The sequence below is a fragment of the Rhinichthys klamathensis genome, unplaced genomic scaffold, assembly GCF_029890125.1.
Source record: "Rhinichthys klamathensis goyatoka isolate OS25496 unplaced genomic scaffold, OSU_Roscu_1.1 h1tg000457l_1, whole genome shotgun sequence".
In the NCBI taxonomy this organism is placed as follows: domain Eukaryota; kingdom Metazoa; phylum Chordata; class Actinopteri; order Cypriniformes; family Leuciscidae; genus Rhinichthys; species Rhinichthys klamathensis.
In genome coordinates, this window is record NW_026606948.1 from 278,222 (window position 1) to 303,303 (window position 25,082).

The following is a 25,082-nucleotide window of genomic DNA, read 5'->3' on the forward strand; positions in this document are numbered from 1 at the left end:
GAACCAGTTTGGAACAACATTAACTGTTGCTTTACAGTACTTATGTCGCTCATATAGCTTTAAATCTGCCCCACATTGTGACTCAAATTTAATTGTTGATGTTATGATTATGATATTATAAGTAAGTAAATGTTTATAAAGACCTCATAATGCTGCCATAAAAATTAGTTGGTAATAGTAAACACACCCACATATACATATGAATGCACTTCTAACACCCCCACATATACATTTTGTTTAACTGTACTTGATTAGGAGCACTAATTCAGTTTTTCAGTTCATCAAATAAGGATTCATTCAATCTATAATGCATCCACTAATATTTGTGCTGTAATATTAAACTTGCAGGGTTGTTTAGTTATAACTGTCTAGTCTTTAAGTTTATTAACCTGGATTACACAGAGTTTTGGTGCAGTACCAGTGCTGTATTTTGGCTACTGGACAACAGGTGAGACAGAGGAAGGTCACCTCCCAAAAGTGACTGCCGGAATAAAAAACAAACCCCTCCCCAAAGGTCTCGTCTGGGCGAGCTATTTGTGGAAGGACTGTCATTAGGATGAACATCCCTCCTGGCTCTCTTTCCCTCTCTATGTCTTACTCTTTCTCTCTCATGTCCTTTGGACAGTAAGCACAGCTGTTCCTATGGTGGAGGTTAACTCGAGGCTTGAGGCAAGTTCGTGCACTTATGCCACTCTTTTATTAGTTAACCGTGGGATGTGTTTAAACACACACTGCAGACAACAAATTTTTTAAGATGGTCCTGTGAGGTTTGGTCGCATCTGGCCGCTTCAGTTTGGACTTGAAACTGAACTCGCATCCCCTGCGGCCGTGCTGCGAAAGAACAGAAAACGTTTGGCGACGGAAATTTCACATCAAAACTTGGTTTAGGCTGATCCGAGCTGAGATAATATGGAGAATTCTGGGGAATAATCTGCCATACTAGATAAACTTTAAATGAACACTAAGTAAAATGCTAAAGCCAGTGGAAATCTTGCCTGCGGAGACAATGCAGCCCCATAAGCCCACCCAAAACCTAAGCTTACATTAATTCCTCATTAGCATACATTAAATCCATGACTGCAAGCATAACATAACACTGAGTGCAGGAGCTGACTTCTCTCGCCACACATAGGATGGCATAGGAGTGGTCTTAGTGTTGTTTTTCTGCGATCAAGCTAATCTCCAGTAACATTCGCAATTATTAGCATAGCAAAAGCAAGCTGAGAGGCCTGTGGTGATTTAACAAGATAATTACGCCTAAACTAAATAACCTTCAGAGAGAGATATAGAGACGTTTCGGAGGAGGACGGGGAGGGATGGAGTGATAGATGAATAGACGCAGGGCATGTAACCCTGCTGGGATCTCATTCTAGTCTAGACTCAATCTTTTGACGCCATGCTGCCATTAAACGAGTGACAGGTCATCCCTTCATTCGCCTAGGGTGAAGAGAAATGCTTAATTTAACATGTAAGGCTGTTTGTTTGAGGTGTTATTTCATACGGGGACGGAAAAGGATGGTGAAGTAGTACTATTATCCTTCATGCACCCGGAAACAAACAAGTTTAATAACCTTATTCATCAGACAAGGAAAAAGAGCAGCAATATGGCTGAGTGGATATCAACCGAGAAATGATGCAAAGAACTATAAAATATAGTGGTGAGACAACAGACGATTGAGAGAGAAGACAGTCTGAGCAGCTGAGGCGGGTTGTAGGGGAATATCAAAGCTTTAAATATTACATTTTTATTTAAGGATTATGTCTTTTATTGCGAAGCTGGGAGAGGAACATCAATGCCAAATGACCAAAAACTACATATGCCATGGTAGTAACATGATATTCTTAGACCTACCACTGTAAATACCATGGTAGATGTTTATGGTAATCATTCAGTACCACGGTATATACACTGCCGTTCAAAAGTTTGGGTTTGGTTAGGTTTATTAAATTCAGTAAAAACAGTGAGAAATCATGTAATTTATTCCTGTGATGGCAAAGCTGAATTTAGGGCAGTCATTACTCCAGTCTTCAGTGTCACATGATCCTTCAGAAATCATTATAATATGCTGATTTGGTGCTCACAAAAAACATGTCTTATTATAAATGTTGAAAACAACTACTTTATATTTTGATGAACAGAAAGTTCAAAATAAACGGCATTTATTTGAAATAGAAATCTTTTGAACATTTCAAACTTTTGAACAGTCGTGTTTACCAGAGTACCATAGTATTACCATCTGATACCATCATTGTACCATGGTACCGCCACAGGGGAAAGACATCTGTCACCTGATTTTTACCCACAAAGCCTCTGGCATTTCTCCACCCTTGACTAATAGCCTTCGAAACTGGACTTGGGACACCAAAAGAGTCACTTCTCTTTGTTTAAGCATGGAAAAGGAATATGATCTAATTTAACAGGGGCATTATTCAGAGCTAAACACTAGTGACCTGCTTCTCCGCCAAAACGGCTCTGGTCAGAGGGGACAATGCCCCTCGGGGAGTTTTGAGCCTCACAGACCTGAACTTTCTGAGCCCGACGCTTGTCAGCCCTCTGGTTCTGATGGTAGATGCGACTGAAGTTGGAAACGATGACGGGAACAGGCAGAGCGATGACCAGCACCCCACTGAGGGAACAGATGGAGCCAAAGATCTTCCCTGCTATGGTCTTCGGGACCATGTCTCCATACCTGCAGAGAAAGAGCAAGAAATAGAGACATTAGTCACTGAAAAATGCACAGCCTGCTTCTCCACATGTTCTTTCTTATTTAACAGATCAGCAGCAATAAAAAAGCAGACAGATTCATGATATTACACACAACTCAAGCTCCTAGTAATAATTATATTCCATCTGTTTTTATTTTTACATTTCAAATAATGAATGATCACAAACTCTTACTAAACATAATCGTATGCTTTTACTGCAGATTGGCACTTCCGCACGCCACCTAATAGTACCCTGCAGACAAAGCAGGACAATTATTTTGATGCTTGCTGACATTAGAGGTGCCAGATTTTAAATGCAATAAATGATTATTGAAGCAGGAGGTGACAGAGGCGTGAGTGGGACGACACTTTTATATCCAGTTGTATAAAGAGACATTTGTCTGCAAAGCAGTTTGTTTGGAAAGTCTTTTATTTTGAAAACAGCTTGGACAATCTTTTATTTGCTAAATTTGGAGGGTTTTGAAAATGCTTTGTTTGGAGTAACTTATGCATAAAGAAGTTTGTTTTGAGAGTTTGTTTATTATTTAGAAAGCTATTCGTTTGGAAAGTCTTTTATTTAGAAAACAGTTTGTTTGGGAAGTGTTTCATTTGGAAAGCCTTTTATTTAGAAAGCGGTTTGTTTGCAGACTTATTTGTTTGTCAGCTGATTTGTTTGTAAAATCTGTCCTAAGGCCATTTGTTTGGAAACAAAGTCTTTGTCTAAATTCGTCTACGTCCCTCAAAACTAATGCTAATATTATCAGCATGTTGTGAAAATCATCTTTTAAATAAGAGATGACCTGTACCAAGCAGGAGAAAAAACCAGCAGAGAACGAGAAAGTAATTTAAGATGTTTAAATTGGAGCATTTAAATTCCTCGAACCAATGCCCTGGCAACTTCAAGGACATCAAATACAATTTGATACAGTTATTTAAAATGGAAATACAATTACACGCACCACTGTAGATCTTCCTCGGCTTGTGTGATGGCTTGCCATCTGAATTCAGGCAGTGAGGAGTGGAAAGACCTTTTTTTTTTTTTTTAAGATAAGAATGTTGCTGACCAAATATCTATTCAAACAAATTGGATGGTTCAAGGTGGCTTTAGCAAAAAAGGAAGACGTTAGTTAAAAAAACTACAGACTAAAGTAATTGGATTCTGATGGAATACAGCCACAAAGCAAGCGAGAAAATAAGACTGGTACACCTGGTGGAACGATGCAAGAATAACCATATACAGGTGAAACTCGAAAAATTTGAATATCGTGCAAAGTTAATTTATTTCAGTAATTCAACATAAGTGAAACTAAGATTATATAGACTCATTAAGTGAGATATTCCAAGCCTTTATTAATTTGGATGATTATGGCTTACAGCTTATCAAAACCCCAAAGTCAAAATTAGAATATTGTGAAAAAGTTTTCATAGCTGTAAGCCATAATCATCAAAATTATAACAAATAAAGGCTTGAAATATCTCACTTTGCATGTAATGAGTCTATATAATATATTAGTTTCACCTTTTAAGTTGAATTACTGAAATTGCACGATATTCAAATTTTTCGAGTTTCAACTGAATTATACATGTATGCATTGTTTTAAATGCATATGTGCAGATGTTCAGAAGTACAAGAGTTTTCTTTTTGGCTCTTTCAAACCCATGCACTGACTGCCAGTGAGGATTTAACTAACAATGGATAATCCTGTTCTTTCATTAAATTAGTTTTGTGCAAGTGAGGCACAATTCAATCAAACACAATCAGAAAATATGCAGCCAGCCTACAGTAAAGAGACACTAAAGTTGGAATTTAAATGTCTCAAATAATCAAAATGACTCATTAGGAGCCAATGCTGTTGTGGGTCTTGAAAGCAGTGAAACGTATTCATGGTTAAGCTCAACCGACAGACAAAATCAAGGTTGAGGTGAAGCACTTAATGTAAGTTAATTGAAGGAAAAGTGATGCTTAGCTTTTAACATGAAAATTAATGTAATTGGTTTTATAAAATTCTATATATTTTTTGAGCCATAAAGACATTCTTGACATTTTTATGGTCATTTTAGGGTTTTATCATGCATGTTATCATGGCAACAAAGTCGTGAATTTACACCAACTCTTTTGGAGATTAAAATCATCTTACCATGCTTGTGGTTTGTGGATTTACTATTTAAATGGTATTTTAACGTTGACGGATTGACCCCATTTACTTCAATTGTTATTGCCTCACTGTAACCCAGATTTGTGCTTTTTTTTTAAAGAAAAGGTACATTTTTTGTGGCAATCAACATTGTCACAAGTGCTGTCGATTGAGTTTAAGTTGTATTGAACCTTGAAAATTCCTTTAAATAAGGGTGCTACCCAGAGCTGCTTTCATCCATCTTAAGAAAATCTGGAAGTCCAAGGACCTGACATTGGAAACCAAAATCAAACTTTTCAACACCAACGTCAAGTCAGTCCTTGTTTTGTATGGGGCTGAAACCTAAAGGATGCATGCGAACATTATTAAAAAAGTCCAAACCTTTATCAACACCTGTTTAAGAAAAATCCTCCAAATCTCAGCAATACAAACACCATCAGCAATAGGGACCTGTGGCACAAAACATCACAGCTCACAGCCCAAGATGAAATCACAAAGAGGATAGGCCACATCCTCCAGGAGCCGATATCAACAGGCAAGATCTGACCTAGAATCCTCAAGGAAAAAGGAAAAGAGGAAGGCCAAGAAACACTTGGCGCTGAGAACGAGGTAGGAAATCCCAAGACAGATATGCCTGGCGAGTATACCCCCCCCCCCAAAAAAAGTGAAAAGGCGAAGTAAGTGTTTGCTGTACACTTTCACAGAAAAACCCTGCAGTCTGACAGCTGAACAGGTTATTCGCTGTAGGCCGATGAGGGATGATTCAAATAACTCTGTCAACACTAGAAGAAAGAAAGAACACACAAATTTGTGACAAAGCTAATATTTGTCTTATTTTTGGAGGCTTATTTAACACTTTTCGAAACTCATTTCAAGAGTCGATTAAAGTGTCATTCTAAGAGGACTGGATCGTGCCCACGTCGGAATATTTCTGAGGAAGAGATCTCACAGTGTGTTATATAATCTAAACTAATTTACACTTTAAACGTGCAATATACACTTTAGAAGAACACACAATACAATCTGGGACACAGAGATAATGCACACAAAAAAGATGCAACTAAAAACCCTGCAGGATAGAGGGCTTAACAGCTCTGACTACACAAACTACAGGCCGAACAAAAGCACCCTCTGGACTGAGTTAAGGATTACGGCTTACTTCTAAAATGGCTCTGTGTATTCATGAGTAAATTCTGTATTCTCATTCTGCTTTGATCTGTGAAGACAAATGTGGAAGTGTATTTTTGACTGTCTAACCTCAACAACCTGGAGCGAATCACTGTTCGGGAATCACACCTGAACAGTGCGTTTACCCTAAAAGAAAAATGCTATAATTGCTTGAAATGGTGTCTGTATGAAATATTCAAAAGCTGGGACTGGATACGTTAACAAACAGCATAATTCAGTTTTTATTTCAGTAACATGTTTTCTAACATAAATAAATGTCATATTAAGTAGTTAATCTTGAATTTCATTGCTCAGAAATAATATCACAAAGAACTGCATTTCAAAGAGGCTAAACAAGAAAATTGGTTAAGGGTTTTTTACTTTTGCAAGTCATTGTGTATATGTGCATTTGCTCAAAGCAAATGCTCTTTGATGTGAAAAATAGATGTGCAGGCTTTTGTGGTGCGAGTGTGTTTGTATGGGACTTTCTATCTAATGTCTGGCTTAATACACACAGACACTTCAAGTATTTGAGGTTTCTGATTAGGCCGCTGTAAGGGATTTAATGGTGTTTGTAATCAAGGCTTTGACCTTTATTCATTCTGCTGAATCTCAAATTAGAGAATACGATCCACTACCATTTATTGATTGTAATTAAAATCCTTCACAGTATGCAGAATTCCAGCTCACACACATACAATAACTCACTCCAAACACTAAAAAGTCACTCTTAAAACTCATTGCAGATGCAATCTTTTTTCCTCTTTCTCTACATTCCTCTCTGATCTCGAATTGTAATAGCCTACTGAGGTTTATACCACATCTCAGTGTCTGCTTATCTATTTATTCCACACCTTACCATATCTGCTTTGGATCTGACTGAAAGCAGAATATTAATGTAAGAATGAAAACAAAAGAGAGAAACAAATGAGTGTTGGTTGTTTTGACTGTCAGAGCAAAGATATCCACACGCCAGTACACTGAAGCTAGAGCTAGTTGTTTGTTTAGAGATTTCACTGAAGTTTTCTTTCATTTATAGAGCTAATAAGGAGCTCTGCTCTTCTTGACATCAGGGGACTGATTCAACCTTACTGTGGATCACAGAGTAGTTACTCACATTATCATTTATTGTGTCTGTGGAAGCAAAATAATAGGGGTTGGTCCAGACTCCAGCTGGTAAATGAAATAAGTAACCCATTATGGGGGCACAAAAGTAACTGTGCATACTGATGGAATACTTATTTTCAGGCAATAAAACAATTGTAAATATTTTATTTTAGTAGAGGTTAAAAACTTTGGTCGGTAAGCTTTTTGTTTTTTACTCTTGATGCTTATCAAGGCTGGATTTATTTGATCACACCAATATTATTGTGAAATCGTTACAACTTAAAATAACTTTTATTTGAATATATTTTAAAATGTAATTATTCCTGTGATTTTTCAGCATTATTACGCCAGTCTTCAGTGTCACATGATCCTTCAGAAATAATTCTAAAAATGCTGATTTGATGCTCAATAAACATTTTTATTATTATCAATGTTGAAAACGTTTGTTCTGCTTTTGTGGAAACTGTTTTCAGTAAGGTCAACAGAACCGCATTTATTTGAAATCTTTTGTAATATTATAAATGTCACTTTTGATCAATTTAATGTCTTGCTAAAACTATTACTTCTTTAAAAAAAAATCTTACTGATCCCAAACATTTGAATGATACTGGATTTGGCATTTTGGTATTTTTTGGTATCTTGTGGTGTCATCAGCACTGTCATGATGTCATTTTATTGCAGCTCCAGGGTGATTAGTCACATGGCAATTATGGCTCAGGCGATTGGCCAAAAAAACCCCACACATACCCAATGTTGTTTGCAAGTTGTGCAAGACCCTATACCACATATATCCTAAAGCGATTCTATTAATTGGACGTTTTAAAGTGTGTATAGTCTTAATTGTAAACATGTTAAAGATTGCCTTTTAAATTACACATTTCATTATATCACAGAAGCTAAAAATGAAAAATTAAACATTTGCTTTTTTGCGTGTGCTTTCAGTTAGCCTTCGATTTGCTATAGCGACTTTCGTACTTCTTGCTGAGTAACCTCCATTGAGATCAAGAAGGCTAATGCTAATGACTAGCTCCCTTCAGCTATTATAGGCCTCCTTGGTCTCTCTCTGTGTATTAAAAGGGTGCTTTTCAAACAAAAGGCTGTATCCTAATGAGGTTGTGTCCGTCCTAGTCCAGTTCTTCGGAGACTCGTAGGCTTAAGTCCTCCTCAGCGTTAAACGCTAGAATGAAACGATCAAGTAAATGTGCATGGCTATACGTCACACATGTTCCCGTTCCCAAGGTCATGGCACGAAAATACTGTTAAAACTTAAGTTTGGAAAAATACTTTGTATCAAAATTCGTTATTAATTCTCTTTCTATTTGTGCAGTACAGTGAATGCCACTGGCTTACATTATTAGCAGTTTAGAGATTAATATACACCAAAACATGTATGGATTAATCTCTGAAAGTATTATTTTTGTCTTACACATCATAATGAACTCAGACAAGCTCTGACTCGTTTTCCGTCAGTTCTTTTTCTTGAATTGGAATGTGTGCAAAGGATCGTGGGTGATTAAAGGACACGAAGGATACACGATGCAGCCTTCAAAAGGATCTGAATAAAGGATGCAAAACGAAGGCTTCCTTTCAATTATCGTTCAAATTGAGATGGTCTTCAGCGGCGTGGCAGCCGGGATATTATGCAGCCTTCCATTAGAGAAGCACAAATAGTGTTTAAGATGCAGGAATCAAGCATTTCAACACCCAGGTGTCCTGATTACAAAAAACAACATCCACATTATTGATGATTTTGAACTGAAACCAAAAATGATAGAATCACAAAAGGACAGATTTGGATTGAATGAGAGAAGAAGTAGTGCAGAAACATTTAGTGCTGAACACTTATAGATGTGCAGATTGAATCAAACCTTTTAATATAATTCGTTTTGTTCCTTGCCCAACCGAAACAGTCTGTCCATGAAACTGCATAGCATATCAAATGAGAACTCAGAGGACATTGGAAAAAATCTGATGCCGAACTCTGTTTCAGTCTCATGAGCCTCTAAGCTTCACAAAACTCCCAGGATCTGTTGCAGCTGTCATAAAGGGAAGTCACATGGCTTTACCGTGTGTAGCACATGCAGTCACATACAGTTTCTATCATGCTTGACGACCGCTTGATTCGACTGCTTTTATTGCCACTGCGACTCCACTGGCATGGTAATGAGAAAAGGGATGTCGTTAGCATGGAGAGCGTGTCATTAGCCTTTTAGCGCTGTGGGCCTCAGACTCACAGTTAGCGCGCGGTACGTTAACAGCCCGACTGCTGTTACACAACACGCAAACTCCCAAAACCCAAACTCTCATCCCACTCACATCTCAAGCTCTGCATCTGTCCCATCCTCCTCAATCCTTTCTTTCCCTATCCCCACCCCCTCATGCTTTCAGATCCGCCTCCCACGGTGAGTCGGTGTGACCCGCTTGGAGCCACGATTCCCTCCGATTTTCACGAGCCCCAGTGATGTCTGAAACAACAATTCAACGGCAGATTAGCTCAGTTCATTCACCAGCAAATCTGCTGTTATGCACACAGAAGGATTCCACTGAATAAACTGAATTCATACCACCAATCGCCTCTACGTAAACAGCCTCCGCTTCTGTGAGGAATTGGACCAGCTGTGGGGCTTCACATGCATTATTGAGCTTTTGAGAAAGAGCCTGTAGTAGGGTTGTTGTCATGATACCAATATTTCAGCAGTTGATACTAAAACCAGTTAAATTTCATGATTTTCAGCGGTTTCGTAGGCTATAGCCTGCTTTTTGTCTTTAAGCCCAAATTTCGTGTTCAAGACTCATGCGTGGGTGGTTTTCTTTTTTTCTTTTTCTCATCAATATTGTTCTTGATTAATATAAACAACACAACAGACAGTATCAGGTCATTAAGCTGCATTTACACCGCAAGGCTCATTGCACAGATTCAATATTTTGACACATATTGAATTTTTGTGTTTCGCCTGTTTGCATTCACTTCAGACACATTACCAAGGCGCTTGTAGGCAATTGAAAGCCTGTCAGTTAGACCAGGAGTTTTCACACTCTAGTCCAGAAATGCTGAGGGTAAACAAAAGAAGAAGAAAAAGAAAGAAAAAAAGTGAACTAATAATTAAGATATTAATTAAATATGTTGAATGCAATAATTTGTAAAACATTTTCAGAATTGTATATTAGTTTTATTCGGTTGGCTAAAGATTGTCAAAAATCAGATTTATATTGCTATTACATTCTATTAACAATAAAACAGATTTTTTTTTTTTTTTTTTACATATGATTCTGTAAATTTTTTTTTAGGGCAATATTCTTCATAAAACTGCATTGGAATCATATTTTTTGTGAAAAGTAACAAATAAATTGTGTATTTTATTGATAATCTTGTTATGATTAATATTTTTCTCACATAGTATAAATCTTTTTATATATAATATATATTTTTTAATAGTATGAAGTCCCTCTCAAGATTTGGGGATCCTTAGCATCAAAACCCCCTGTGCAGGTACTGAATTCTGTCAGTCCTCAGTATTAACGATGCTATAGAAAGAAACTGGAACTGAACTACTGAAATTGGAAGTGAAGTACCGCTACTTTTGACATTCCTAGTTTGGACTGGTGTGGGTTCAGACCTGACAGACTCCATCACGTATACTCTGGATAAAGGGATCTAAACCCTAAGGTAGCTCACACACCCTCAATTACACTTGCCACCTGCTCGGATCCAGGAAAGTGCCAGTTTCTGGGGCGATTGGCTTAAATTCAGATGTTCACACACACTCTAACATTTGGCATAGATTCAGCCACAAACATTCCTAAAGGATTCATCAGCTCATCTGAATTCCACTGCCCGCTTAAGTTTTGAAGTTTGTAAGTAGGTTGCTGAAGAAACTAGGCCACTCCTCCTCCACCACTGCCGTGTTCCAGACGTGTTTTTTCTTCCTTCTCTGTCCTCAGTCGAGGAGACCTACCACCCCAGATTTTAATCACCCCATTACACAAATACACACATAAACAACAGTCTCAATCCATTCCAGATGTGACATTCTGGAAGATGAAAACGACTGCAATAGAGAATGAAAAAAAGATCTTTACACCTGTACACACAGCTGAATTCACCTTCCACATTAAACTTGAAATGTCACTCAATCCTGTATCTTCATTCGTGTTGTTGTCTTATTCCCCAGTAAAAAATATTTTTCATGTTTTTTTCTTGTTTTAAGTCAAGTCCCATTTATATTGCACATTATACAATAGAGAGAGTTTCAAAGCAGCTTCACAGTAATAAACAAGAATATAACAGTATTAATTTTGCATAGTTCTTCAGTTTTGAAATGAATGCAAAGCTGCAGAGCAGCTCTAAAAAGAGTGCCATTATTCAGCTCAATTTAGTTAAATGTTGATTCAATTTAGTTCAATAACACTGAATGTTGCAAAGTTTATTAGAAACGAACTCTAGAAACAAGCAGCTCTACAGAAGATAATAGTGCTATTATTCATCTCAAGTCAGGTCAATGTTGACTCAGTTTAATTCAATAATAGTGCAAAGTTCATCACATTATAAAACGTCTCAGGTTACTACTGTAACCATAGTTCCCTGAGAAAGGGAACGAGACGATGCGTCACTTGACGCTTTGGGAACGCCCCCAGCGTGAATGCGTCTGAGCATCAATGTCAACTAGTCCAATGGAAAGAATGAGCGTCACGGGCGGGTGACGTCATGACCAGGAAGGCATAAGAGCACATCCGGTGAAACGCGGCATTAGCTTCAAAAAGTCGAAGCAAGCCGATCACAGGGATGCAGGAAGTATGGCAGGGTGACGCATCGTCTCGTTCCCTTTCTCAGGGAACTATGGTTACAGTAGTAACCTGAGACGTTCCCTTTCGAGGGAACTCGCGATGCGTCACTTGACGCTTTGGGAACGAGAATACCCAAAACGCCAGAATTCCAAGTACCTGAGTGTCAGTCTGTTGGAACTAAGCACTAAGCACCTGAGAACCTGGGGCAGCATCCAGGTCCAAACTGTAAAACCTGACGAATGTGAGCGGTGAAGACCAGCCTGCCGCATCACAAACGTCTTGGAGAGAAACCCCAAATAACAAGGCTTTAGAGGCCGCCATACCCCTCGTTGAGTGAGCTCTGACCACCAAGGGACACGGATGGTCAGAGTACTCGTATGCAAGTGAAATAGCCTCGACTATCCACTTACTAACCGTCTGTTTAGAAGCAGGAAGACCCTTCTTAGGTGATGCAAAGCAAATAAATAACTGGTCGGACTTCCTCATTGAAGATGTCCGATGAACATAAGTATCCAGTGCTCGCACTGGACACAAGAGGTTCAGCCTTTCCTGGTCCGCAGATGTAAAAGGAGGACAGAAACCTGCAGCACAATAGGCCTCGGAATAATGGTAGGCACCTTTGGAACATATCCATGTTTCGGGTAAGAATGCCTTGGCCATCCCCGGTGCACTCAAGGCAGGTGGGGACCGAAAGGGCCTGAAGGTCTGACTCTAATAGGGACGAAATAGCTAGCAGAAAAAAGTCTTAAAAGAAAGGAACTTCTCTGAGACCAAATCTAAGGGCTCGAAGGGAGCCCCAGATAGGCCTTCTAGAACTATTGCAAGGTCCCAAGCCAGCACCCTAGTGCAAGTTGCAGGCCTCAGCCTCAAAGTGCCACGAAGGAAACGATTGATCAGGGGGTCTCGACCCAAAAATGTACTACCCACCAGGGCGTGGAAAGCCGCAATGGCCGCCACGTATACCTTAAGCGTGGAAGGACATAGACCTGATACAAAGCGTTCTTGCAGAAACTCGAATACTGTGTTTACTGAACAGTTAACCGGATCCCACTGACGCTGGTAACACCAAGACGTGAAAAACTCTCGAAATAGTGAATATAGTTTCCTCGTAGCGGGAGCTCTGGAGCTTAGAATGGTCTCAACAACCTCGGTTGAGAGACCACTCTCTATGAGTTGGGCCCCCTCAGAGGCCAAACCCACAGTTTCCAAATCCCCTGCCGGGGGTGCAATATTGCATCCCCTGCCTGAGACGGAAGGTCTCTCCTGATCGGGACCTCCAAGGGAGGTCCGTCGAGGAGAAAAATTAGGTCCGTAAACCAAATTCAGCTCGGCCAGGGTGGTGCTACTAAATAGGCTTATTCCATCCTGGCGGAATCACTCCAGAACTCCTGGGAGCAGAGCAAAAGGGGGAAATGCGTACAGACGTAGCCTCAGCCACGTCTGCACCATAGCAACCAGCCCCGAGGGGACTGGTTGAGTGAGGGATAACCAGAGTGGACAGTGCGTCGTATGCTGAGACGAGAACAAATCCACTTCTGCCTGGCCATAAAACTCCCATATTTGCTCCACCGCCTTGGGGTGGAGTCCCCTGGCCTCAGCCCCTGCCTCGACAGGGTGTCTGCTCCAATATTCTGGCCCCCCTGGAATATACACTGCCCTCAGACAGCGTAATTTCCTGAGGGACCAAAATAATAGGCCACCAACGTGTTGTCTGTGGGTCAAGAACCAGAGTTTCCTCCATATAACCAAGGCGCGGGGATACTGCCGCGTGATCTTGATCGTACGGAGTGGGTTTCCCCTCAGGGAGAACCCTCTGGTCCTGAGCCACCACTGTAAAGGTCTCACGTACAGCAGGTCAAAGGGTATCACATTGAACGCTGCTGCCCTGAGGCCTAACAGTCACTGTTTCAGAACAACACATGATGGCCCCTCAGGTCTGGGAGGAGATGTCTCAACGCATTGAAGACGACCATCATCTCTAGGCAATTCATGTGCCAAGCGAGATGATGACTCCTCCCAAGCCCTGAGCTGAGCGGCCTTCCAATACCGCTCCCCAGCCGGTGAGGGAAGCATCTGTCGAGATAGCAACTCGATGGCAAAGAGCTCCCAACACCGAACCCTGGGTTAAGAACCAGTGTTTCCTCCATATAACCAAGGCACGAAGGCACGGCCGCGTGATCTTGATCATACGAAGTGGGTTTCCCCTCGGGGAGAACCCTCTGGTCCTGCGCCACCACTGCAAAGGTCTCATGTACAGCAGGCCAAAAGGTATCCCGTTGGACGCTACTGCCACAAGACCCAACAGTCTCTCGAATTGTTTTACAGTGCGTGACTGGCCTAGCCTCAGCTCTTTTGTGGCTGTTAGGATAGCAGCTACACGAACGGGCGACAGAGTGGCCCGCATCGTCACTGAATCCCATACCACACCAAGGAAAGTGGTTCTCTGTACTGGAGAAAGCACACTCTTCTTGGCATTGAGCCTCAACCCCAACATCTGCATATGAGCGAGAACGACACCTCGGTGCCGAACCGCTAACTGTTCTGATTCCGCTAGAATCAGCCAGTCATCTATGCAATTCAGAATGCGTATACACTGCAGCCTGGCGGGGCCAGAGCTGCGTCTATACACTTCGTGAATGTGCGGGGTGATAGAGCTAGACCGAAAGGAAGTGCCTGATACTGGTGTTCTTTGCCCCAAAGAAAACCTCAGGAACCTCCTGTGCTGAGGGAGGATGGAGATATGGAAGTATACGTCTTTTAGATCTATCGTGACAAACCAGTCCTCGGATCTGATTTGAGTCACGATCTGTTTGAGTGTCAGCATCTTGGACTTGAGTTCCAGCACCAAACACTCAAACAGACGAAGATCTAGTATGTGACGCTGCTCTCCATCCTTTTTTGGAACAATGAGATAACGACTGTAAAGACCCGACGCAATGTCGGGTGAGTACACCTGCTCTATAGCTTTCTTTGCTAACAGGGCCTTTACCCCTTGCTCCATTACCAGAGAGATTACCATTACCCATAGAGATATATTTGGCAGTAGCTTCCGCGCTGCCAGAAAATCTACCAAGGGAACCAGCCCCTCGAGGCTGGCCTCTGGTGTAATAAAGACAGCCAGTTCGGGGACCTGAAACATACTGGCAGGAACCACCCGAACTGACTGTTTTCGAACCCCCCTCAGAGGGTGCGAGTCCGACGCAATGTCGAGTTGACGCTGCGCCAGAAGCTCGCTGGAGAACGCTGCGCCCCGAAGCACCAAGGGTGGCGGGGTTGGCAGAACGGTCCCCTGAGGGCACAGAGATGGAAAGGGCACCGTATAATGAGGTGTACACCATTCCACCCCGGTTGGGGCTGCCCTCACCGGTCTGACGCCGTGGCGCCAGACCTTTTCTTTTGAGCCGCAGCCTTCTCAGCATGAAGAACGGTCCTCGGATCCGGCTTCTGCTTTGAAGGCTTTGGCTGCTGTGTTGTGTATGAGAAACTAGCCGGCTGGAGCTGCTCACGCCCAGCAGCCCCAGTGGGTTGGACATAGCGAGGGAGAGATTATCTTGTATCTTTCTCCATGATTCCCATCAAATTGAGCCAGAGGTGTCTCTCAGTGACCACATTTCTTTGGCTGCCATCCCTGAGAGATAAATCTGAGGCCCGACGGAGTTCTCAAACCCCATCGGGCCAAACTCCCTCACTTCTGTCCAAATACCACAGCAGGTCAGCCTGATATGCTTGCAGCACTGCTATAGTGTGCAAGCAGGCTCGTGCTAGACCCACTGCCATATATGCTTTTCCCACTAGATTAAAAAATAGTTTTCTTTAATGGTTTAGTGAGAGAAGCCGACGCCTTCAGGGACGATACTGAACCGGGGGACATAGCTCGCAAGTGTCTGTTCTACCCGGGGTATTGCCCCATAGCCATACTCTCTTAACCCCCAAATATCTGAATATACATGAATGTGGGGCTAAAAAATGAGTAAGGCTTTTTCCATGATCTAGACAGCTCGCTGTGCAGATCGGGAAAAATGGAAGGCCCCGTGATGGAGGTGGAAAAATAGAGGGAAGGAAACTCGTTCAATTTATTTTAAGGACGAGTGCCCCCTTATTTCTGCTGGCCATTAAATATTTAATTTATCTACAGCCTTAGTAAACACCTCCACCAGCTTATTATTATATATATATATATTTTTTTTATATATACATTCTTTATATATATATACTTTATTTTATATATAATATATAAACTATCATATATATATATATATATATAGGCTATATATAATTCTCATACGCTGGGGAAGAGATGGCAAATCCACTTCCCCCATGATTGTATACACTTTCAATGCCCAGCACATCTACCTCCTCGGAGGTAGAGCACTGAAGCATTGATTTCTCTCCCCGGGCGGAAGAGACCGCAGCGCGGGCTTCCGAGACCGGAGAGAGAGCACTGGATCCCTCGTGGAAAGGGAGGAGATAAGATCCGCGGACCCGTCTCCAACCCCGTAACGAGATCCTATTCGCGATCCACAGGAATGCATTCTCCGCGCTGCCTCGGCAGACGCGTGTCCTGCACCCCGAGGATCGCGAGCCTGGCCACTTTCCTCGAAAAGTGACAGGCGGGAGTGGAGCATGCGAAGCGAAAGCTTCTCACAATGTTGCAATCAGCCCCCTCGGAGGCTGATACCGCATGCTCCACTCCCAAACAAACTACACAAAGCTCGTGTGTGTCCCCACCCGTTAAATAACGCGGGCAGGGAGAAGCACAGAGTTTGTAAAGTTGTTTCGCCATAACTCTTCCCAATAATATCGAACAGACAACAATAAATAGACAGAGACAGAGTAACACAGATCGCTTGCTGAGACACAGAAGCTAATGCCGCGTTTCACCGGATGTGCTCTTATGCCTTCCTGGTCATGACGTCACCCGCCCGTGACGCTCATTCTTTCCATTGGACTAGTTGACATTGATGCTCAGACGCATTCACGCTGGGGGCGTTCCCAAAGCGTCAAGTGACGCATCGCGAGTTCCCTCGAAAGGGAACAAGCTTATTTTCGCTATAAGCATCTCTACAGAAGGCAATAGTGCCGTTATTCAGTGTTAATTCAACTCTGTTCAAGAAGTGTCAGTGTTGCAGATCTCTACATCATTATCCAACTCAATTTAGTTCAAGTTTTTAAAGGAAAACAAGAGAAAACACTGATAATAAAATAAACCTGTTCTCCTACTTTTTTATCGTCTTCCCTCCTGTTCCAGGTCCAAGGTGAGAACCTCACCCCTAACATCAATTACTCATCTCAAATGATCAATCCAATCAATGCTACCACACCCTCTCCAGAAAGCAGCATGTCTTGTCAAATGCAGTTGCGTCACAGTCCCGATCTGCAGTATCATGACTAATTCATCTGTCGTCTTTCACTCAGCTAAATAACGCTGGCCTCTGACCCCACAGCGTTTCTTTCTGACAAGGGATCGGTTACGCACGCAGGGTTCGGTAAAGTGATACGCGGTCCAGCTAATGCTGGGAAGGAAGCTAATATCCGAGGACATGCATTTTCAGGCCAGTCAGAATGGAGGTGTGGTTTAACGCAGGAATCACCAGTGCGATGTGCAGTGTTAATTGATCTTTGACCCAGGCAGGAGCGCAGTATCACCCGGCCGTAAGTCAGTGATCGAATTTACTGATTGGCTTTTAATGAAACCACAGATGGTCATCGATCCTAATCAAAGCAGCTTCAGTTACTGCTACAGATATGCAGTTAGCGCACCGGCACACACCTGATGCTTCTCTTTGTTCCCCGGCAGATTTCAGCGCTCTTAAACTGGTATGTAATTGGTGATGACAGCCACCTGTCATCTGCCAGTGTCTTATCAACAGTCAGTCAGATTGCACTTATTCACCGAAGGGTTGGCCATTTACGACATTGTGCACCTTCATGCATATTTAAAAAGAAAACTGGCAGGCTCAGTGGAACTGACACTAGGTCTCAATGACACGATCCAAAAATCGGCCCACAGAATTAAACGTGTTCTGAGGCTGATGATGTCACGGTGGAACGTTTTAGTCCTGCAGTTGTCCTCTTCTTGTGAAGAAATCAGCAATGAACAGAGAACTTTAAAAAACTAGACTTTTATTTCCCGAAGAACGAACACAGACCAATACTTGGTTCAGGAAGTATTTTCCATTCGTTTTCTTTTCTCTACAGGGGGTTTCAGAAGATCATTCAGTCTAGAGTTCTGAGCTGTGAACCAAACCAACCAGCTCTGGGATGAATTAGAACATTGAAAACTTTGATTTGAAGCAAAAAAAGTATTTGATAATCTGAGAAAGGAACCGTACTGTGTGCTTTGTCTTTTATTTGGCATTTAACTATTCCATGGAGCATTGCAAAACATGTAATTGAATCAATTGGTACAGTACAAGCAATGACATCTATTCAGTCAAAATACAGTATATTAGAAGGTTATTGCAGAATATTTTCATTTATATGTTGTAGTTTGAATGAACAGAGAAGCTGACTTTATGGGAAGGACAATCGCTGCTGAGTTCTTTTGGTGTGGTTCTCTTCTCATTTCCATTGTGTATTTCGAAGTGTGTGTGCTTATGTATGTATGAGCGTGTACACTGTTATATGAATATTGATACACTATAGTTTTGGTTAATTATAATAACCCTGTTATATAATTATAACTACAATAACAGAAGCATGTACTTACTTTATACTTTAAGCATATTTCTCATCGATAAACCTTGGTGCTCTTGCTTGAAAATTTGGTGTCATTGTTAGTGAGTTTGCATTATTTAAAAGTTTTTAAGTGCTATTCCTTTCTTTATATGTCAGACTGTTTTAATGAGGAAAAACTTACTTAGTGCACCTTTACCTTCAAACCTCAAACCAGAATGTTTGAGGAATTGCCTTTCAAGCGCTGCATAAAAGAGTTTGGAGAGGAGAGGTGCCCTTTTGTGGTGTACTGCAAGAAACATATCCCACTTACATAGTGTCACAGCCTCTCAATGTGGCATGATACATTTGGCGAATTTGAATATGCTAATTTTTAACAATGCAATTAGTTGCCAAGGTGACAGAATAAGACTGAAGGAAGACTGCTGTGTTGTGCTCTCAGAAGCGGCAGTATATTAGAAACATTTGTCTCTCTCTTTGATCTTCTACCTCTGCTCGACACATTAACCGTGAAGGAAACGGGGGCAGAGGAGCGTTCTCCGTCTTCCGTTTTCCTTAAAGACAATTTCTCTTGACATGTGGAATCATTACCATGACTCCGATACCCAGGGTCTCAAACACTGGGGTTAATCAATATATGTCTCCATGGTGATTTTAACAGCAGGGACCTCAGCTGAAACCTTCTCATTCGTCTTATTACGCCGGCCATCATCTGTAATCAATGATGGCCTGTATCATTCACACATTCTTTGATGTGTCTGCGTCCACAGGCGTTCGTCTGCACGTGTGTGTGGTGTGTGTTTAAAGTAGTCAAAGGTACAGCAGATGCCCCTTTAATGGATTCTCATCGATCGGAACGTAAAACGTTCCAGCTTCACCCCACACGCCGGCACCTGATGTCCTTGATCTGTGTCTTTCTTTCTCCTCGTTCTCAACCTGTCTCCCTCTCTTTCAGCTCACCTCTAATCATCCTACTTGCTGGATTCCCTCACTCAGGAAGAATGTGCGTCAGTGTCTCTGTACCCGTGTGTTTTTTGTCTTTCTGCTTCTATATTGACTACATTAAGCGGAAGTTGTTGATGTAGAGGAATTATTGGGCTTTATGAAGTAACATTGAGGACACATAAAAAAGGCAGTGAAGGGTGTATACAGATTTCCGACGTACGTTAGAATTTATATAAAACAAACTCAACTTGAGAATGTCCATGCAGCCGACTTACTGGTATGTCTACATTGTAGTGAAAAGATTGCTTAAAAAAAGGCACTTTTCAGTCAGAATCAAATGACTATTTGCTGCTAATAATTTTACATAATGTAACGGTGCAATTGACAGCATGTATGCTGCAAAAAAGGCTCTAGGTTAAAAATGTATTTACATCCGTGATCAGAAAGCTTCTCATTCCATTAAAGGTAGGGTAGGCAATTTCAGAGGCTAGCAATAGCAAGCTAGCTTTGAAAGCATAAGATCACGAGAGACTGCATTATATTTATCATTTAATTAATAATTTATCAGTCAAATTTGCGCTTTTCAGAGTACACATCGTTTCAAAGCAGCTTTATAGAAAATCGTGATATAAATGTTTTTATAATATCTTACTATCTTCGAGTATCTTTAGAGTCCCATTTAACAGATTCGATTTTTTTTTTTTTATCAAAGTACTTATGTTTGATGTCTTTGGGCCCTGTCTTACACTCGGCGCAATGCAGCGCCAAGCTCGACGCAAGTGTTTAGTTTCAGTCCGACACAGTTATCATTTTCACGTCCTGCGCCAGGGGTGGGGGAAAATCAATTCTTAGATGCAACGCGATGCGGACGTGGACGATTCTGAATCGATTCACAAATGTCAAAAATCGATTTTCTAAAAAAAGTTTTTCTTTTTCTTTTTTCTAATGACGTAATATTGACTGAACGCAAAAGGCGGAACTCTGAAGCGCGGAAGTGCAGAGCCCAGACAGTCTGTGGCTTGCACATAACAGAGACGCATGATGGCTGAGCGCGAAATCCGAACGGCACCCTCTTCGTTAAAAGCTAACATATGGAAAATTGGCATAATTTCATTGTGGCCTTTTTTCTATTTTTGTATGAGAGCTGCTTTCTGTATTTTTTTGTTTTCACATCAATATGCTGTAAACAGATCTGTTATACGTACGCTATACGTAGGTTTACACAGTGTGTATCAGTGCAATGCCAGTCACAAAAAGTTACAATTTGACTGCTCTCTGCAGATGTTCATTTACTTTTTTTGTATGAGCTGTTTTTGATTGTGGTATACAGCAACAATTTCAAGTCATAAGTCTTAGACTCTTTATTATTTGTGTATGAGATCAGCTTTGTATGTTACTAATTATTCAAAATATGCGTTAGTCCACGAGCATTATTTTTGTATGAAAGCTGCTGGTACATAATTCTATATTTTTGTATGAAAGCTGTTTGTGATTTTGCTACAGCAAAATGTTTATTTATTTTTTGTCTGAAGGATTATATTGCTCATTTTTACACCTGAGTGTAGGATGTTGGTTAGAAATCTGTTATTTTATGTTAGAGATTCAGAATATGCTGCAGTTTGTATTCATTTACTACAAGTATGCTGCTAGTACATCCTGTTGGTTCTTTGCAATGTTGGGACATATGCTGGCAAATGTAACCTTACAGTTGACTTGCCAAATCACTTCCATTTGTTTTATTAATAAAATATATTGGAAGTAAATTCTTTATAGGTCATTATAAATACTTTGCTTTAACAGTACCAAGTAGTCACACACAAAAAAAGATGCATCGATAATCGTTTTAGCATAGAGCCCTCTGAATCGTACCGAATCGAATCGTGAGGTGCCTAGAGATTCCCACCCCCATATCCTGCGCCACGTTGTTTAAATAGCAAATGCATTTTGCCCATTTGTGCGCCCATGGGCGTGCTGGTCTGAAAACGAGGTGTGTTCAGGCGCATTGTTGGCGTTCATTGAGAACTGAAATAGAACTGCGCCATTGACCAACTGAAACAGGGTCTAAAGTCAATGGCGCAATATTTTTTTGGTTATTTAAAGAGCGTATTAGTAATGTGCGCCTATAGGTGGGTCCACAACGTGCGTACACTGCTTATTAAACACACAGGAACGCACAGCAGCACACAATCATGCCAAATATTCAAAATAAAAGGATTACAATGTAAAAGATTATTATTGTGTACATAAAGATATGGTGGAATGAATCCGGCTTGTCCCGTAGATGGTCTGCTTGCACACTTTTACCTCGCGCACGAGCAGATCCGTTTGCGCTCTTGTGAAGTGAGAAGTAACAATGGTAACCAATTAAAACGTGGTTTCTCATACTAATCACCAATAACCAAATGTTTCATATGAGGCCCTGTGAGTCTGTGATGAAGGGAGAGAAAGTCTGTCTGTGTCCACCCTTTTAAAGATCATTCATGATGTTATTTTTTTTTTCTGTTCCTTTTCCTCTTCCAGGCTTGTGTGTGACTGAAAGCTAATCAATGGGACAAGGAGTCTCTTGAACACACAAGCACCTCCACTTTTTCCCCTCTCTGCCCTCTGTTCATTGATGTCCATGTCTGTGATCTCGACTGATAGAGAGAGACAGGAAGAAAGAAAGAGAAAGAGAGGGCATGAATGTGGCTTTTAATAATGCAACAAAGAGCAGCCACACCTGTGGTGTAGAGGCCGCAGCAGGATCAGAGCCACTCTCCAGTGTGTAAAAACCTCCTCCCTCATACTGACCTTCAGAAGCTCAGACTGTATATGCAAACACAGTCTGCTGATACTAAAGTAACCTATTTGTGAATATACATACAAACATAAGTAACACGTCACAGGGTTGTCAGTTGTCATGGTACAAAATTTTAGTAGTCACGGTACCAGATTTTGTGTATCAGTGGCACTGAATATATCCAGTACTACTAGTACTGCAGAAATGCTGCCATACTATGAACGTATATGTTTGACAACCCTATGTCACAGTAAAGTCCACTATATTAACATTAGATTTGAACTAACAATGAACAATATATATGTACAACCATTGTATTTCACAGTGTATTAACAGCAGGGTGCCCATGGATCATTGTAAATGTAAAAAAAATGCCTTAATTAGCATTAAAATATCTTAAATCCACAATAAAAATACAAAAAGCTTCTTGTACATTTATAACATGATACATTGTGCTATATTTCCCTGGCATTAAACTACATAAAGTGAAGACTGCCGTGAGGGGGTTTCCTAATGTAACGTGGTGCGGTGAAGGCAGATAGGAGGCTGGATCCAAACGCAGTTTACACGCTTTATTTAAATAGACTCAAACAGAAACTCAGAACGCGGAACAAGAATCTTAACACTGGGAAACCAACACTCACGTTAATCCTGAAACATATAACAACTCACAAAGACAGGGCAGAAACACAGGGCTTAAATAATCAAGTACAAACGAGCTAACAGGATGACAAGGGGGCATGGTAAATGGGAAACACCTGGGAAAACTAATGACAAGACAGGGAACCACTAAACATGACAGGACACAAGACCCACATTATGGGCAGGGCGAACTTGACTTGGAACTTGACTTGGAACTTGACTTGGAACTTGACTTGGAACTTGACTTGGAACTTGACTTGGAACTTGACTTGGAACTTGACTTGGAACTTGACTTGGAACTTGACTTGGAACTTGACTTGGAACTTGACTTGGAACTTGACTTGGAACTTGACTTGGAACTTGACTTGGAACTTGACTTGGAACTTGACTTGGAACTTGACTTGGAACTTGACTTGGAACTTGACTCAGCGGCACTTGACTCGTTCGCGCCGGCTGGCACGCGTTCAAACTCCGGTTCGGCTGGCGAAACCTCCGCCGCGGTTTCTGGATTAGCAAAATCAACAGGACCAGTGCGGAATACGGGCTCGAGGGGTCCGACACGAAGAGTGGGTTTGGCGGAGCAGACGTGCAGCGCGGGTTCGGCTGAGCAGACGTGAAGCGTGGGCTTTAGGAGCGCGGGTTCGGCTGAGCTGAAGTGAAGCGCGGTCTCTCGCCGCTTCTTCTCCTCCACGCCCACAGTAAATGATGAACCGCTCCTGAAGAGGGCCAGGTTGACATACCCCTCCAGGGTCCAGCTGGTACAGTCATCCGGCATTAACTGGGCAACGTCCTCGTCCAACCCGCTCCAAAACAAGTCCATGAGCTCGAGGTCGTCTAAAGCCCCCAGACGACAGCACGACATAAAATCCCTCACGTACCTCTCGATGGACTGGCCTTCCTGAAATATCGAGGCAAGGAAACTTCTGAGGGCCTGGTTGCTGACAACTGTGGGAGAGACTGCTGGAGCGACTGCTGGATCCATTTTGTGGTGAGTTGTTCTGTAACGTGGTGCGGTGAATGCAGATAGGAGGCTGGATCCAAACGCAGTTTACACGCTTTATTTAAATAGACTCAAACAGAAACTCAGAACGCGGAACAAGAATCTTAACACTGGGAAACCAACACTCACGTTAATCCTGAAACATATAACAACTCACAAAGACAGGGCAGAAACACAGGGCTTAAATAATCAAGTACAAACGAGCTAACAGGATGACAAGGGGGCGTGGTAAATGGGAAACACCTGGGAAAACTAATGACAAGACAGGGAACCACTAAACATGACAGGACACAAGACCCACATTATGGGCAGGGCGAACTTGACTTGGAACTTGACTTGGAACTTGACTTGGAACTTGACTTGGAACTTGACTCAGCGGCACTTGACTCAGCGGCACTTGACTCAGCGGCACTTGACTCAGCGGCACTTGACTCAGCGGCACTTGACTCAGCGGCACTTGACTCAGCGGCACTTGACTCAGCGGCACTTGACTCAGCGGCACTTGACTCAGCGGCACTTGACTCAGCGGCACTTGACTCAGCGGCACTTGACTCAGCGGCACTTGACTCAGCGGCACTTGACTCAGCGGCACTTGACTCGTTCGCGCCGGCTGGCACGCGTTCAAACTCCGGTTCGGCTGGTGAAACCTCCGCCGCGGTTTCTGGATTAGCAAAATCAACAGGACCAGTGCGGAATACGGGCTCGAGGGGTCCGACACGAAGAGTGGGTTTGGCGGAGCAGACGTGCAGCGCGGGTTCGGCTGAGCAGACGTGAAGCGTGGGCTTTAGGAGCGCGGGTTCGGCTGAGCTGAAGTGAAGCGCGGTCTCTCGCCGCTTCTTCTCCTCCACGCCCACAGTAAATGATGAACCGCTCCTGAAGAGGGCCAGGTTGACATACCCCTCCAGGGTCCAGGTGGTACAGTCATCCGGCATTAACTGGGCAACGTCCTCGTCCAACCCGCTCCAAAACAAGTCCATGAGCTCGAGGTCGTCTAAAGCCCCCAGACGACAGCACGACATAAAATCCCTCACGTACCTCTCGATGGACTGGCCTTCCTGAAATATCGAGGCAAGGAAACTTCTGAGGGCCTGGTTGCTGACAACTGTGGGAGAGACTGCTGGAGCGACTGCTGGATCCATTT

General features: G+C 42.1%; 1 protein-coding gene across 1 annotated transcript in view; it reads right to left on the bottom strand.

The window, feature by feature from the left end:
* kcnd3 (potassium voltage-gated channel, Shal-related subfamily, member 3) overlaps nt 1-23,923 on the bottom strand; it is a 48,108-nt gene extending 24,185 nt beyond the window's left edge. The window contains exons 1-3 of the mRNA XM_056236612.1: nt 23,377-23,923; nt 22,100-22,156; nt 2,522-2,712 (exon numbers count right to left, since the gene is read on the bottom strand). Of these exons, the coding sequence (XP_056092587.1) occupies nt 2,522-2,712; nt 22,100-22,156; nt 23,377-23,923 (795 nt within the window). The remainder of the gene's footprint in view (nt 1-2,521; nt 2,713-22,099; nt 22,157-23,376) is intronic.
* Nucleotides 23,924-25,082: the final 1,159 nt, after the last annotated feature.